Source organism: Macrotis lagotis, chromosome 8, assembly GCF_037893015.1.
Source record: "Macrotis lagotis isolate mMagLag1 chromosome 8, bilby.v1.9.chrom.fasta, whole genome shotgun sequence".
NCBI lineage: Eukaryota > Metazoa > Chordata > Mammalia > Peramelemorphia > Peramelidae > Macrotis > Macrotis lagotis.
Window position 1 is genome coordinate 66083494 of NC_133665.1, and position 17555 is coordinate 66101048.

The 17555-nt window shown below is 36.1% G+C and overlaps 1 protein-coding gene across 1 annotated transcript in view; it reads right to left on the reverse strand.

The window, feature by feature from the left end:
- The window catches only part of LOC141495750 (histone-arginine methyltransferase CARM1-like), a 272410-nt gene that overhangs the window by 143580 nt on the left and 111275 nt on the right, over positions 1 to 17555 (reverse strand). Inside the window, exon 2 of the mRNA XM_074197436.1 lies at positions 13052 to 13177. Coding sequence (XP_074053537.1) covers positions 13052 to 13177 — 126 coding nt within the window. The remainder of the gene's footprint in view (positions 1 to 13051; positions 13178 to 17555) is intronic.

Sequence of the window (17555 nt, forward strand, 5' to 3'; positions counted from 1 at the left end):
AAAAGTAACCAAACAAATTAATTGTAATGACCAATCAATCCTGGAGACTGATGATAAGACTTTTGGAGAGAAGTGGGGGACTTTGGATACAGAATGTTGCAAATACTGGCATGCAATCATTTTTTTCATTAGTTTAACTTGTTTTTTCTTTGTTTTAAGAGAGGGGCTAAATGGGAGAGGAAAGTGTATTAAGAAATGGCTAGGCATAGAAAACAAAAACCATCAGTAAAACCTTTTTTAATATATTAAAGAAACAAAACAAAATAATATGAGATCCAAGGAAAAAGGGAATTACAAATTAGGAGAGTCAGGGAAATTTTATAAAGGGGTGATTTGAATTGGGTTTTTAAAAGGGACGGACAGCATCAATAACTGTATGAGAAATGTCTGAGAGAAGCAAGAACATGCTGAAGTTCAGTTTAGTTAGAACTCTGAGTATATGGATGGAGTAAATCAATGAGAAGATTCACATGCTTGACTGGTGCAATATTATGGAAGTTCTTGAATGCCAAGCAGATGAGATAACAAGAAAATCACTCAAGATTTTTTGCTGTTGTTACCAGAAGAGTGACATTATGATGCTTGGAAGCTAATATTCCAATCACTGACTTGGTTCAATGTTCATCACAGTTACTCTCAGGAATTCTTTATCCTCCAAGTTATTTTTCATTTTTCTCAGCTAGACTTAAATAATTATTTAAGATATCCCCAAACACTTGGTTAACCACCAAATGAGATCTGCTCTCACCCTGGTCAATTCTTTTTTTTTTTTTTAGGTTTTTTTTTTTTTGCAAGGCAAATGGGGTTAAGTGGCTTGCCCAAGGCCACACAGCTAGGTAGGTAATTATTAAGTGTCTGAGACCGTATTTGAACCCAGGTGCTCCTGACTCCAAGGCCAGTGCTTTATCCACTACGCCATCTAGCTACCCCTTCCCTGGTCAATTCTTGATTTAATTCAAAGATCTGAAAGGTGTTCAAGAGAGAAAAAAGACAGATGATATAATCACATAATCATGGAAAGGACCATAGGATTCCCCCCCACACACACACACACTAGTTATTCCAATGCAATAATTAAAAATCAAGATAGACATTTTTCTTTAACACAAAATATTTTTTCTGTATTAATTCAAATGTTGATTCAAGTGAAAATGAATTTCTTTAAGTGCTCTGGTTTCCTCCAAACAGTTTAGGTTCCGTCTGCTAAAAATATTAATAACTTTTGGTTTTATATGACCTTAATTTCCAGATATAATCCTTCCCAAACCTGGAGACCATTGCTTATAATGAAGAATAAGAGGATTATAAAAAGTAGTTCAGTAAACTAAACAATATGACAAGTGAATCTGATAGTACAAGTAATATTTTACATCTGGAGTCCCCCACATCTGCAAAGAAGGGAGGAAGAAAAAGTACATTTTCTTTTTTTTTTCTTCAGGATCTGTTATTTAGTCATTATATGTTACCTAGTGTTCAGTTTCAGTGGGTTTTTTTCCCCTTTCCATTTAACTTACTACAGGAATTGTATATAATATTTTCCTGATTGTGCTTTCTTCACTTTGCAACAGTTCACATAAGATTTCTCCTGCTTCTCTGTTTTTTTCCCTGTTCATCATTTCTAATAGCATATAACTTTCCATTACATTTATATTATGTAGTCAGTTCCCTAGAGGTGGACATCAACTTTGTTTCCAGTTCTTTGCTTTTAAAAACATTTTGTGGCATGCAAAACATAATGTGGCATTTCTGTTGTTTTGATCCTTGGAATATTCCTCTAGCATTACAATTTCTGATTCAAAGGGTATGGACCATCCCAGAATCTAATAGAGATAAAATTTTATGAAACAAGATGCTTTTCTTTTCATTAGACTCAATCTAAAAGACACAACTTTACTGATACCAGTCTTAATTCATTCCTTTATTCATTCATCATTCATACAACATTTATCAAATGCTGATTATGTATACAACATTGTGACAAGCCCTGAGGAAGATGTAGGTAAGAGATGCTCCTTGCTGTCATGGAACATATGGTATGCTAACAGATTTCACTGGCACCTTTCCATCTCTTTTCCCTTCTCTGCACTCCCCATACTCCCTATCCAAAAAGCCATTAGCCAAATATTCAAAAATTAAGATGATGAAACCACTTCATTCCCCTGCCCCACCCACTCTGTGTTAAATGAAGTATTTCAGAGAAGTGGCTCCTCTCGTGTCCATAACTACCACACTCCGTCTAGTCATTACATTATAAATACATGATCTTTTGTTTTCTAAAGAAAAGTCAGTGACCCCGTCTATTACTTTCTTATCCATGCCTTGCTTTTCAGAGATTGCATATACATGGTCAGCAGGACAAAGGTGCTGCAGTATCTATTGTACTGCCATAAATACTAGAAGCTGGAAAGCACAGGACAGCCTTCTCACCAGTGAGGCATGACTTTTCCTTCTTAAAAATGATTCAAAACAGGCATTTTTCAAATATAGAGTCTTTAGAGTTATCATTTTTGCTCAAACCTTTCCAAATTAGGATAAGTAAACATACACAATGGAAAACAGATTGAGTCACACTACATGTGAACCTAACAGATCAAAAGCAGAGGAAGAAAAAAAAATTTCCTAACTCACAAATGCTAAGCAAAGAAAGTCCTGAAGTTCGTCAGTCAACAAACTATTTAATAAACATTTATTTAATAAGCACTGATTGAACAATAAAACAGAGGAAGGGGACCTTGCAGATTGCATATTACAATGCCCTCATTCTATGTATGGGCAAACTGATGTCCAGAGAAGTCTAATGACTTCACACAGATCACATAAATAGTAAGTGGCAGAGTTGGAGTCTGCTGACCCCAGACCTGGGGTCTTTTCCCATTCTTCCCCAGGGCTTCCTAGTACACTGTTTCTTGGTTTCTGAATGAAGACTTGCTAAAGTTAGATTTCCATGCTAATTTTCTCATTTAGTGACGGAGGAAGAGGACTTATTTCAAAAACCACATTTTGTTAGCAGAGATTTCTTTCTTTTACATTACACATCTTACCTTTTAGGAATCTGTTAAGTTTTCTTCCTTGTCACACTCTTCCATTCGCTACTCCTCAAAAGCTTCAATGAATTATGTTTATAATGTTTATTGGAACAAATTAAACTACTCTGATTTTGAGAATGATAGTGTTAGATTTGATTATTAAGGTGGTAATTCTAATGATCATATTATTACAATCACACATTTCCTCTCAACCCAGGTAACTAAGAGATAACAATATTTTCTCAGTGGTGCTATCAATTAAACAGCCAACATTTATTAAATATCTAGTATGGGCCAAACACTTTACTATAAGCTGGATATACAAAAACAAAAAGAAATTTTCTTCTCTCAAATGATTTACAGTCAAAGATGATAAGATAAAATATACAAAGAGAACATAAATTAAGGAATTTAAGATGGAAGGCACTAGGAGCTGAGGGTTTGAAGAGGTATTAGGGAAGACCTCATAAAGAAACAAGTTTGAACTGAGCATGAATAGTTTATAGTGGGCAAATATGTCATAAATAGATTTATAATAGATGTATATACTATATATACATATAACACAATTTATATACATGATAACCACAATGTATGCATGTATGTCATTTACATATAGATTAAGATAATATATAGAGTCTACTAACATATATACTTTTATATATATGTACTAGTATATCCCAACAGAAGATGGACCACTTGCTCTCATCTCTCAATGCCCATACCACTTGTTCTTAAAGCTCAATGTCAATGATGGTGGCCATTTCATTACTTCTGATTATAAGAAGTCTCAAATTTCAAGATGCATCTTTGGTCATTAGGAAACTGATTAACATCTCAAAATCCCATGTGAAAATTCCACTTAAATAAATAGTTCACATGTTTGCCTGAGAGATGGCAAACAAAGTGGGCAACATCCAATCAGTTCAGTCAGTCCAATACCAATTAAGATCCTCTGTCCATTTGGCTTAGTGAGGACTCTATCCTACCATTAACCTATTTTTCTACTTTTTCTACCTTTCCTTAGCTATTGATGTATATCCATCACCAACCTTCTAAGACACACACTAAACTGAAAATGAGCTGCTTAAGAAGATTTGTCTTGAACTGCATTCTTTTCTTTCCTTCCTTTAAATCTAAGTCCTCTGCTTGTGCCCTTTTCCTCAGCCTTTCGTCTCCTTCTGAACCTTGTTCCAAATATCTTTTCTCACAACTTCAAGTACTTTCTTCTCTGACTTACTCTCCCCTCCTCTCCCTCTTCCCCACTCTCCCCAGGCCTCTCTAATCCTAAGGAGATCTTTACTTATCTTTTATGAAAAGAATTGATCTATTTAAAGTTCTCATTATCCTTGACCTTTCTGCAGCATTTAATAACTATGGTTATTACTTCCACTTGGAACATTCATTCTGGAGCTTCATGACACCACATTTTGTTGATCTTTTCACCTCTCTGATGGCTTTCTCTCTATCTCCACTATTTCTTCTGCTTTCTGGTTCCCTACTACATGTATTTTATTCACTAAGACTTGATCCTTGCTTGGTCTTTTCTCTCATAACCTCTCATTGATTTCATCAATTCCCATGGCTTCAACAATCACCTAAATTGCTAGCCCTGATATTTTCCCAAGTTTATAACTGTGCATTTCCTTTGACTGGTTGGACAGTTCTCAGATGTCCCACTACAAGTTATGTACACCAAACTAAACTCACTTTCCCCACAAAATCTCCTTTTCCAACTTTCCTGTTTCTCTTAATGACAGTACAATATTTATAATAATTCAGGCTCAAAATTTTTAATTTTCTTTGATACCTCCCTTTTACTTAAACTTACAAAACAAAATTAGTCATGAAGTAATCCCAATTCTACCCTCATAATGTCTCTTAAATTTATTCATTCTTTCTTTTCCATTCCCCACCACCACTACTACTACTACTACTAGTATATTTCAGTCTCTTTATTAACTCTCATTTGGGTTGTAACTACAATAACCTCCTAAGTGCTTTCAAGTTTCTCTAAAGATCCAATCCATCTTATATACTTCTAGCCATAGTTATCTTCCCTAATTCATGGTTCTAACTGTATCATTCTACACAAAATCCATCAATTGGTGAAAGAACACTAAATAGATAAGTGTGGTCTCTAATCAAATCCAGAATAAGTTTTTTAATTGAATAAAATAAAGTAGGTCTACAAAGAAAACCAAATATACTGAAGTAATTATAAAATATGTATAAGTAAAGATACACCTATATGTATGTGTATAATACATACACATACATGTGAATATTAAGCACACATATGCACACACACACACACACACATATATTGACTATATATAGTTTGCAATTACTAGCTAAGAAGTCCAGCTCTAAGTTGAGTGGAAATTTGCCTCTCACAAATGTTCAAGGAGGGAACAGTGAGAGTAGGACTAGCAATACAAATAAAACAGTAAGCTATAGCATCAAAACCATGAATTCTGAAGGAGCCCTTTGCTCTTGTTCCTAAAGAACCTGGGTCCCTTCAGTCCAAAGTTGATAGAGCTTGATAAAATAAACAACCAACACTGAAAAGTTCTTTTGACACAAGAATTAACCATCTGAGAAAGTAAGGTATTACCAGACATTCTCTCCAGGATTTGAAGGATCTTTCTTCTTTTAGTTTTTCTTTGACTGTGAACATTATATTAAGTTTATAGCACTTCATGTCAATATTCATTTCTTTTCTAAGTTACCAGGTTATAACTCCTGGTTTGGGGAAATGTGTCAAATTCAAAAGAAAATCCTTACTCTGCTCTATAATTATGGTATGAATTTGTCCTTCATTCACTAGAAGCTTTCTTTTATTTTTAAATTTTTTGCAAGGCAATGGGGTTAAGTGGCTTGCCCAAGGCCACACAGCTAGGTAATTATTAAGTGTCTGAGGCCAGATTTGAACTCAGGTACTCCTGACGCCAGGGCCGGTGCTCTATTCACTGCGCCACCTAGCCACCCCCACTAGAAGCTTTATTCTTTCTTTCTGAGAAAAAAAAATGATTTTACTTATAAATTTCCAGAATTCAAGGGTACCATTGCCACAATCTGTTAGAAGAACTTTTATTATAGAAACCATTTTGAACTTTCATGTGGAAAATTAATATATATATATATATATATATAGAGAGAGAGAGAGAGAGAGAGAATTACTGGTGTGACAGGATAACTAGAATAACACAATAGAGAAGCAGAAAGACAGTGAACTCTATTTCCCAAACAGTGACATACATACTTTGAGATCATGTTAAAGATTTCCCAAAACATCCATGAGTAGTTTATTAGATTAGGCTAAATAATAGAATACTACATGTCCTTCCATTCTCACACACTTATCTCAGGTACCAGTGCAAAACAGGTGAAAGTTCAATAAATTCTGGTGACTGAAAACATCTATTTTATTACATGTGCTATATATAATACACTGTAAAATAATTGTTCTTAAAATAATTGGCTATTCCAGAAGGAAAAAAGAAGTTATCTTTGAAACAAGGATCTTTTAAGTAAAAGGTTCTCAATAATTTATTAAAACAGACACAAAATCTCCTTATCGGGGTGGCTAGGTGGCGAACTGGATAGAGCACCGGCCCTGGAGTCAGGAGTACCTAAGTTTAAATTCAGCCTCAGATACTTAATAATTGCCTAGCTGTGTGGCCTTGGGCAAGCCACTTAACCGCATTGCCTTGCAAAAAAAAAAATCTAAAAAAAAAGCTCCTTATCCACTCATTTAGAAACATAAATGGGAATTTAGAGTCATTCTTTGGCTTGGATGATGGTTAATATAGCTCTTTCCTGCCTTACCTTGCCAGCCATCTCAGAAATTTTTAAAGTCACATCTTAAGAATTTATTTTCAGTGGAGAAGAGAATTTGGGTAAAAAGTAGAAGTCAGTTTCTCTTCCTTCCTCACAGGCATCTCCCCAAAGAAGATAATTAGGTTCAATAGATTACATCTATATTCCTGAGCAAGCTTGAGCAATGCATATCATCTTTAGAAAAACCCTTAAATATCCGGATTTTAATGTGTCGCTCAAGTTTAGATTCTGTCTTAAAATGATTCATTTGGGAATAAGTGAACAAATTATGATTTGCAAATGTTAGAGAATATTATGCCATAAGTAATAAAGAAAGATGAGATATTTGAAACATAGGAAGGCATCTTAGCTTATTTAAAAAAGAAAACAACCAGAAGAACAATTTACACAAAGACTATAATAATGCAAATAAAAATGAAGACAACATTAACAGACAATAGAATTTGAATTAAATGATGATGTTGGTTGCAAAAGAATGATGTTAAAATATTCTTCTTGGCAGAGAGATGAGGAGCTATAGAGGTATGGAACAATTCCTGATTGGTCAACTGACCTTGCACTTGCTAGATTAGATGGTCTTGCTTGACTATCTTATACATCTTTTTCTTCTTTAGAGAATGTGATCTATAGAGGAATTAATAGGAAGTAATTGAAACATAAGGATATGACTTGTGATTTCATTTGGATAGAGAATACTTGGGTGAGGAAATTCACTTCACCAATTAACCTTCTCTTCAATTTATAATCTTAGAGAGTTGCCTAGGCAATGGAGAGTAATTTGCCAAGGGACATGGCAAAGTGTGTATCAAAGGTGTGACTTTAATCTAAATCTTCCAAGCTATGAAGTTTGCTCTCTAACCACCACAATGCTCCTTCTTAATATTGGTCTAAGAACAAAATAAAATCATCAAACTATATTGTCATGGAAGAGATGCTGTTTATTTTACTAGTGATAAGAACTGCTGTGTTGACCCAATACTGCTGGCAAGGTTCTATTTGCTAATATCATCACTATAGAGATGAACAATAACAAATAGCAACTAAATTTCCATTATTTTAGATGGGATAGTCCCTTCCTTGAGAAACTTCAAAAGTTGAAGAATATATAGCAGCCAATTTACATTTTAGCCACCAATTAGTTATTGGTGTTATATAAGAAGAGATAGAATGTGGCAGAAAGAACCCTATAAAGGGTGAGATTCTGTTTGTTAGAAAAAAGCATTGTCATATGTAAAGAGTACAATGTTAGTCGATTATGACCCTGAGGTATATAAACATATACTGAAGTCAACCAATCCCCATTTATCACAAAACTTTTGTTTTCAGGTGCCTTAAAAATTATCAGAGACTGATTTTTCCATCAGTTAAGATTTAGTTGTATCATAGTTTACAATGTATTTCTAAAATGTACCTTGTTCATTCTCATTTCTGCACTTACTGTTCATGTTGAACAATTTTCATTCTTTCCAACCCTGAAATATCTCCTTTTAAATTTTTTTATTTTACATTATTTATTTATACATTACTAAAATAGTCTTATTGTAAGAGTTAACATAATCCCTCCCTCCCCCCCACAAAGATAAAAAAAAAACCTCATGAGAAATAACATAAAAGAGGGGAAAAATGTACTTCAGTCTGTGTTCTGATACCATCAGTTCTGTCTCTGGGGTGGATTACATTCTTTATCATAAGTCCATCAGAAGGGGGCAGCTAGGTGGCGCAGTGGATAGAGCACTGCCCTGGAGTTAGGAGGACCTGAGTTCAAATTTGACCTCAGACACTTAAAAATTACCTAGCTGTGTGGCCTTGGGCAAGCCATTTAACCCCATTGCTTTGTAAAAGAAAAAACAACTAAAAAAAAGTCCATCAGAGAAGTTACTTCCATATTTTTCCACAGTTGCTATTGCTTCTTGTAATTCCCTCAATCCATTTCTCCCCAATACCAATTATTATATTTTCTCTCTCTCCTTTCATTCTGTCACTCTTCAAAAATGTGCTATGGTGCAACTGAGTGGCACAGCGGACAGAGCACCAGCCCTGGGGCCAGGAGGCCCCAAGCCTACATCCCACCCCAGAGACCCAGCAACCACTCAGCCCCATGGTCCTGGACAGGCCATCCAATCCCACCACCTTTAAAAGTAAAAAAGAAAATTTGTTATATCTGACTATCCTTTCCCATGATCTACCCTCTCCTCTATCTCTTACATCCCACCTCCCTTCCCCAGTCCCCTTTCTCCCATCCCCCTTTTCTCCTTTTTTCTTCTAGATTTCTATACCCTATTAAGTATATATGTTGTTTCCTTTCTGAGCCATTTCTGATGAGAATGAAGTTCCCTCATTCCCCCTCATCTTCCATACCATTACAAAAGCTATTTCTTGACTCTTTTACATGAAATAACTATTCTGTTCTATTCTACCTCTCCTTTCCTTTCTCCCAGTACACTTCCTTTTCACCCACTGACTCCATTTTAAAAATATATTATACCTTCAAATTCAGCTCCCTCCTGTGTCTTGTCTATACATACTCCTACTAACTGTTCTAATAAATAAGAAGGTTCATATGAGTATTATCAGTATCATCTTCCCATGTAGGAATACATACAGTTCATCATCATTAAATGCCTTATAATTTACCCTTCTCATCCACCTTCTTGATGCTTCACCTGAATCATGTACTTGAAAATCAAACTTTCTGTTCAGCTCTGGTCATTTCAACAAGGCCATTTGAAATTCCTGTTTCATTGAAAGTCCATCTTTTCTCCAGGAAGAGGATGTTCAGTTTTGCTGGGTGATTGATTCCTGGTTGTATTCCAAGCTCTTTTGCCTTCTGGAATATTATATTCCAAGCCCTATGAATTCTGAATGTAGATGCTAAGTCCTGTGTGATCCTGACTGCAGCTCTGTGACATTTTTCTCTTTGACTTGGGATTTCTGGAACTTGGCTATATTATTCCTGGGGGTTAGTTTTTTTGGATCTCTTTTAGGAGGAGATCTGTGGATTGTCTCAATTTCTATTTTGCCCTCTGCTTCTAAGATATCAGGACAATTTTCCTGTAGAAATTCTTTAAAAATGAAGTGGTACAGTGGATAAAGCACTGGCCCTGGAGTCAGGAGTACCTGGGTTCAAATCCGGCTTCAGACACTTAATAATTACCTAGCCATGTGGCCTTGGGCAAGCCACTTAACCCCATTTGCCTTGCAAAACCCCCCTAAAAAACAAAAAAACAACAACAAAAAAAAATGAAGTCAGGGCTCTTTTCCTGATTGTGCCTTTAAAGTAGCCCAATAGTTTTTAAATTGTCTCCGCTAGATCTGTTGTTTTTTCTAAAGATATTTCATGTTTTCTTCTGTTTTTCATTCTTTTGATATTGTTTTGTTGTGTCTTGATTCCTTGCAAAGTCATCAGCTTCCTTTAGCTCCATTTTACATCTGAAGGATTTGTTTTCTTCAGAGAGCTTTCTTATCTCCTTTTCTATCTGGTCAATTCTACTTTCAAAGATATTTTTCTCCTCATTAACTTTTTGAACTGTTATTTCCATTTGACCTAAACTAGTTTTTAGTATGTTATTTTCTTCAGCATATTTTGGATCTCCTTGACTAAGCTATTGACTTGATTTTCATGTTTTTCCTGCATCTCCTTTATTTCTCTTCCCAATTTAATATCTCCTTTTCCCCATCCATCTCTCTGCCTCTCCAAATTATATCCATTCTTCAATTTCCAATCAAATTTCTCCTTCTACATAAAGCTTTTACCTTTTCTTCCCTTGGATGCTTGTTGTTTGGCATTTGTCCAATGGCACCTCATATAACTATTTAATTTTTCACATGTGACTATTTTGTTTCATAGTCAAGGATAAAGTTTTAAACTTTTTTTTATATACTCCAACAAAACTTAATGCAATTCTATATACAAAGGAAATCTTCAAAAAGTTTCTTTGATCTATAAATTCCATTAATTTTGCTTTATTGATTGCAATGAAAATTGACAACGTGGTGTTGTCAATAAAGTGCTGGACTTGAATTCTGGGTTCAGAATCTGCCATGAACCCCCTACTAGTTGTGATTATGAAATCATCTAGTCTTGATTAATTTTTAGGCAATTCTCCAAGCCTATTAAAGTATAGCTGGATAAGGGTTTATGTTGGTAAAAGCAGCTCCTGTGATAAGAGCACAGATCCTGAACAGGTTGACTGATAATTAATGATAATTCACTTTTTATGGAACTTTTAGTGTCTACAGGTGCCATTTTAATAATCATTGTATGAGAAAAACAATCTGAATTGTATTATCTCATTCTATAGATTAGAGTTAGAGGGATATGACTGAGGCTATAGTAAGTTAAAGGATCACAGAATCTCAATTTTCACAGGATCAGTGACATAGGTAGATAAAAAATGGCACTTTGAACCCAGAACATTTGATGCCAGAATCATTGTTCTTTTCACTGTACCCTGCCACCTTTACATTTCATTCTGTGATAGATAACAGAGAATTTAGTCACTTCTCCAATGAGAAAGACACTGCAGGACTATTCTACCCATACTGTACCTGATAAAGTTCAATAACTTTATCTTTAAAAATCATTATCACATGCATTTATCCAATGTGGGGGGGATTAATATTGAGGGAAGGGGAGGGGACTGAACTCCAAATCCAGTGCTTTCTCCAACCTAGACAGATATTAACAATATCATGGACAGAATAAGCCATGCTTCTGAATTTCTGCCTATTCAGCCACTATTTTTATAGAAAGCAAGCACTCAGCAGAGCCATCCCTCAGGAACATTAAGTATGTCAAATTTGTTTATGAATACCCTAAGTGTCCTCTAGTGTTTTTTCCCCTTCCACACGCTGCCAGGCTTCTCCTGTTCTCCCCTGCCCATCATGGTCATCACTCACCACAGTGCTTGATCTTTCCTGCATCCTCAACCCTTTAAGCCTTCCATGTATACCTAACCAAACATTCCTATTCTGTTTTTCATACCTTCTGTACCTTCTTTTTGATGGGCTATTTACTAGGATAAACAAATGCATTGTGAAATAGTTTATGCACTATTATAAAGAGCTAGGATAGCATCTCATAAATAGCAATGGACTTAAAGAGTCCAAAGTTCTGGATTAAAATCTCAGCTCAGACCCTCATGAGCAGCTTGACCCTGAGCAGCAGTCAGGCAAAATAGGGATAATAATACATTTTCCACCAGTTTTGCTTTGTGAGGAAATATGCTTTGTAAACATTGAAACTCTATGGAAGTGTGCATTATTTTTATTTGTACTGTGGTATAATGGAAAGAAGACAAAACCTTAGGCAGCACAGGGCAGTTGAAAGAACTTTTAATTTGAGTCTCAGAAGCTGGAGGTTTTTTTTTCCCTTCTCAGCTTTGCCCATTACTTTCTTTAAGCCCCTAGGCAACCTGGATTCCCTGGACTCAGTTTCTTTATCTGTAAAGTGAAGATTGGAAAAGATGCTCTCTGTTGTCCCTTCCATTCAATATCTAGGAGAATGAATAACCTTTTTGCATAGGATGGTTTCTAGAAGCTTTTGTTTAGGATTGAGTTGGACTAAATGGCCATAGGGATCCCTTCTAATTTGGTGATTCTATAATCAGTCTCTGAGGTCACCTTTCAGTATATGATTTTAATGTATTCAGGGAAATAAGAAAGTAAAATGTTCCTCCCTTTTAGTTAACAGCTACATTCTCATAGGAGTGTTCTAAAAATTAAGTCTTAATACAAAGGAGTGACAGTAGGAATTTCAATCCCTTGAAGGAGTTTTTTTTGGGGGTGGTGAAGAAGCAAAGAAGACCTGGAGCCTGATAAAGTAGAAAGAATATTTACAATCAGAAAATTGAAGTTCAAGTACCCCACTTTGCCTCTTATTAATTTACTAGCCTTGGGCAACTCCCCCAATCCTTTGGGGCTATTTCCATTTGTGAAATGAGAAGATTGGACCATATGAAGTCTAAATCCCTTACAGTTTTATGTGTTTTGCCCTTAAGATTTTTCAGCATTTCTAAATTTTCTCTTGAGAAGGGCTACCTCTGGTAGAGCATTCCCAGGATCATTCTGTAACAGTGTGAAAAATGACACCTTTCTTCAGGTGTCATCAAAAGGTCCACTCTCAGGTCTATTCCTGGAGGTGGGGTATGGATTTAGAGTGATCTTCAGGCCAGAGTACTTACCAGAATGAGACTGGAACAACAGCAAAGTACTGTTATAACCCAAAGTAATTAAGACAGATTCTCTCCCAACTCGGCAGCATTCCGTATCTCCATTGACCAGGCACTTAAAGACACAGACACCATCAGCTGTAAAGGGGAAACAGGAAGTAGCAGGAAAATCGGGTTTTTTTTGACTGAAAGAAATGTATTAGTTAATAATTTTTCTACTTTTTCAAACTGATAAGATGAAAAAGATTTATTTCTCTTTCAATATGCCTTCACTTTATCCCCCATTTCAATCCCTTGGCTACAATGATCAAGGTTAGATATTTCCTCTGTAGCATATACGAGTTGAGGAATGGATAATAACATGGAAAAATATGACCACATAGATGTATGTGACTTTATGGGAAGACCCAGAGCAATTTCTGATCTGAAGTTTCATCTTTCCTAAAAAGAAAAACTGTGGAACGATGGAAGGGACATATGGATTAACAGACATGAGATCTTGGTTCAAATCGAAATTCTGCTACTACCTGTAAGCATGAAGCTTTAGTTTTCTGTTCTCAATTTCCCCATTTATTTATGAAGAATACTTCATTCGTTTATAAAATGAAGAAAATAACTGGTATAGTTCCTGTTTGCAGAATTAAAATACTTAGCAAAAACTAAATGCAACATACACAAATGGCCTTATTGTTATTCTTTCAACCTTGGAGCAAGTCAATATGCCTGAGCTACAGGGTTCTTCTTTGTAAAATATTGGGGCTGTACTAGATAATCCAGGGTTTCTTTCAACTCTGGTCCGAGCATATCCCATAAACAATATGTTTCCTAAACCTACACCAGAACAAACTTGTGAAATGTGTGCTATGGAGTCACAAGACTGTTAGAGTCATAAGGGGGTCTGTGCCTTGTCCTTTGAACAGCATAAAACAAGAGATCAAAGCTACATTATTGTATATGTTTATGGAGGAATGGGGGTGGTGACTTCTGCTTGGAGTGATCAAATATCTATATTAGAAATTATTTGGAGCATCTATATGCCTATTAAGATGGCAGCATGATATAGAGAAACAGAGGAGCCTAGTTCAAATTTTTGTCCTACCACTTCCTACCTGTGTGACTTTGGGTATGACATTTCTGTGTCACAGTTTTCTTTATCTGTAAAATGAAGGAATTGTATGGGTGACTTCTATGTTACTTCTGGCTCTGAATCCCATGACTAATGACCATTCATTCTAGGATCTGTCTTGGATGAATCTCTTTTTAACACAACTTCCCTTTATATTATAAATTGAATGCCTATAAGTGAGAAATTGGTCTCTCTGTTCTAGCAGTGGAGCGCACTATGTAAGCATTGTCAAAAATTTCCTGAGCAAGAGCTAGCAATCAAGAATAAGAAAACTTCCCAAAGTATGCCCATGTTCGCTTTTGTTTCTAAGTATCTCTCCAGTCCTTCACTTTAATTATCACAAAATTGGAGAACAACATTCCACTCTGTTCTAATGTTCTAATTCAAGTTGATAAAGATTTATTAAGTGCAAAAGGTCTTTATATCAGCTCTAACCTGACTCAGGCAGAGATGGTACAGCACACTAGAGATCAGAACAGTCTATCACATAAAGAAGTTTTATCCTCATTATAACAGGGAAATGACATTCATAATAGGGAAAAGATCTTCAGTGAAGATATCCCTCTGACTCTGTTGAATACAACTTCTCTACCTCTGTGGTGCCTCAAGGTGGTCTTCCAGGGAAGCCTAAAGAAGCAGCAGGTACTCCTCGGGAACTAAAACTATATCAAAGCCCAAGTCTTCAGTGCCCTGAACTAATCAAGTCTCAAAGATGGATTTAATGCCTCTTTTTTTGAGACAGTCAGGGTCACGTGACTTGCCTAGAGTCCCACAGCAAATAAAGACTTGAACTCAGGTCCTCTTGACTCCAGGGCAGGTGCTCATATCACTTCCTCTCCCTCAATATCTTTTATATAGCAAAAATGATCCCAGGTCATTTGTCAGAAGACTGATAAATATTACTCTCCCAGTACTTGGCACAGTATTTGCATGGAGTAATCATTTAATTGCTAGTTTATTGAAAATTAAAAATCTGCTCTTTACCCACTCTAATCCTCTGTGATCTCTTCATGATGTGGAGGACACCCTGGGTTTTTGAAGACTATAAGCTAAACTAAGCTAAAAAAGTCTTCAAGTAAAGGTCTAGTTATTGCCTCTATAGTTTATACCCAAGAAAGACTGAAGCTAGTTCAAAGAGTTGATCATGATACAATGAATTTTTTCAGCTAATGAAACGATGGCCTGAAGTTTTCTTGGGAAATATTCCAGAAATATGTGACCTTTAACTCTGGCAGGTAGTGCCCTTCCTCCTACCTCCTAAATGGAGTCAGTTTAAGCCATGAGGAGAGACGTTCTTATCCCTTCAAGGTGGACAGTTCAGAAAGAAAAGAGATGCTAGCAAAGACAACTAGTTTTGAGGAATGCAAAACTTTGAGGGAGGAGAAAGAAGAACTGTAGGTAGGAAATAGAAGCAAGCAATGAGAAAAGGGGGAGACAAATTAAGGTAATATAATAGAAACTGAGAGTAAGAGAGCTTGAGAAGCACAGAATGACCCAATGCAGCAGGTACTTGAAGAATAGACTGTAGATTTAGCTGGAAGACTATAAGCTAACTCAGAGTACAATTCCAGTACAGTGGTAGGGACAAAAACTACACTACTGTAAGTTATAGAGGGATGGAATGTAGAATAAATGGAGGAGGATAAGTCTAGAAAGCTCTTTTAGAAGTTCGCCTTTATGGGGCGGCTAGGTGGCGCAGTGGATAAAGCACCAGCCCTGGAGTCAGGAGTACCTGGGTTCAAATCCGGTCTCAGACACTTAATAATTACCTAGCTATGTGGCCTTGGGCAAGCCATTTGCCTTGAAAAAACCTAAAAAAAAAAAAGAAAAAGAAGTTTGCCTTTATGGGCGGCTAGGTGGCACAGTGGATAGAGCACTGGCCCTGGAGTCAGGAGTACCTGAGTTCAAATCCAGCCTCAGACATTTAATAATTGCCTAGCTGTGTGGCCTTGGGCAAGCCACTTAACCCCATTTGCCTTGCAAAAACCTAAAAAGAAGTTTGCCTTTAAAAGGAAAGAGAAATTAGATTGCAATTAGAAGGCACTCTAGGGTCATAAGGAGCTTTTCTTTAGAATGAGACATGCATATGTTGTATCCCATCTCAGTAATACTATGCCTACAGAGTTCACAGTAGGTGATTAATAAATGCCTGTTTATTTAAGTGATGAATTCAAGACAGATGGTCTGATGGAACCTATTGAGAAGACATTAAAGATTCTCATTATTAAAAGATAAGTGTGGGGAGCAAAGTCTTTTCAGAATTTGGACAGATGGGTAGAGCTATAAGGGATCTTGTTCAACTTTTTTTGTTTTATGGATGAGGAAATTGAGGCTGATTACTTCTCTGAGATTATAGGATTTCAAGCTAATTACTTCTCTTCTCAAGTTACATTCTCCTTTATGGGTTACATTTCAAGTGGCAAAGTCAGGATTTGAACCCAGGTCTGATTTCACATCCAGGGATTCTGTAACTAGGCACATAAGGAATTGTTGATAGGAAGATTGATCATACATCTAGAACATGAATAATAATAGTAATCATAACCAGTCTTTACAAAGTACTTACTATGTGCCAGGTTAATTGTCTGGCTTGGTACCTTGCTAAGTACCTTTAATGATCATTTCACATTTGATCTTCACAGCAACTCAGGTAGGCAAGTGCTACTATCATGCCCCTTATACAGATAAGGAAACTGAAACAAATAGAGGGTAAGTGACTTGCCCAGGGTCACATGGCCAGTTAAGAATCTGAGACCAAATGTGAACTCAGATCTTCCCGACTCTAGGATCACTGATCTGTCCATTGTACTACGGAACTACCAAACTGAAGGGACTTAGAGGTTTCCTAATCCAGTTGTTTCATTTTACAGATGAGGAAATTGAAGCTCAATAAAATTTAAAAGTTTTAAATATGGTATTAAAAAGTATTAAAAGTACTAAAATTGATACTTAAGTTCAACTCTTTTGACCCTGTGTCCAATGTTCTTTTTCTGCTATACTAAGACTCCTTTGAGTTTTCAGGAAAGAATGAGAGAAAGAAAATAGTGACATCCACCTGACTTCTGCACCATCAAATACAAAGGTAAAGAGGAAGAGTATGACTTTAAAATTTCTCTTGTTGTTGTTCAATAGTGTCTGACTCTTCATGATCCCATCTGGGGTTTTCTTGACAAAGATACCATTTCCTTCTCCAAATGAGACAACTGAAGCAAAGATAGTTAAGTGACTTATCCAGAGTCACACAGCTAGTAAACATCAGAGACAGGATTTGAACTGAAGTCTTCCTGCCTCTAGGCCTGGTGCTATCCACTGAACTGTCTAGCTGCCTTCATAAAAACAACAATGAAGCAATATGATAAACTTATAAAGTCAACAAAACTGTTATAATGA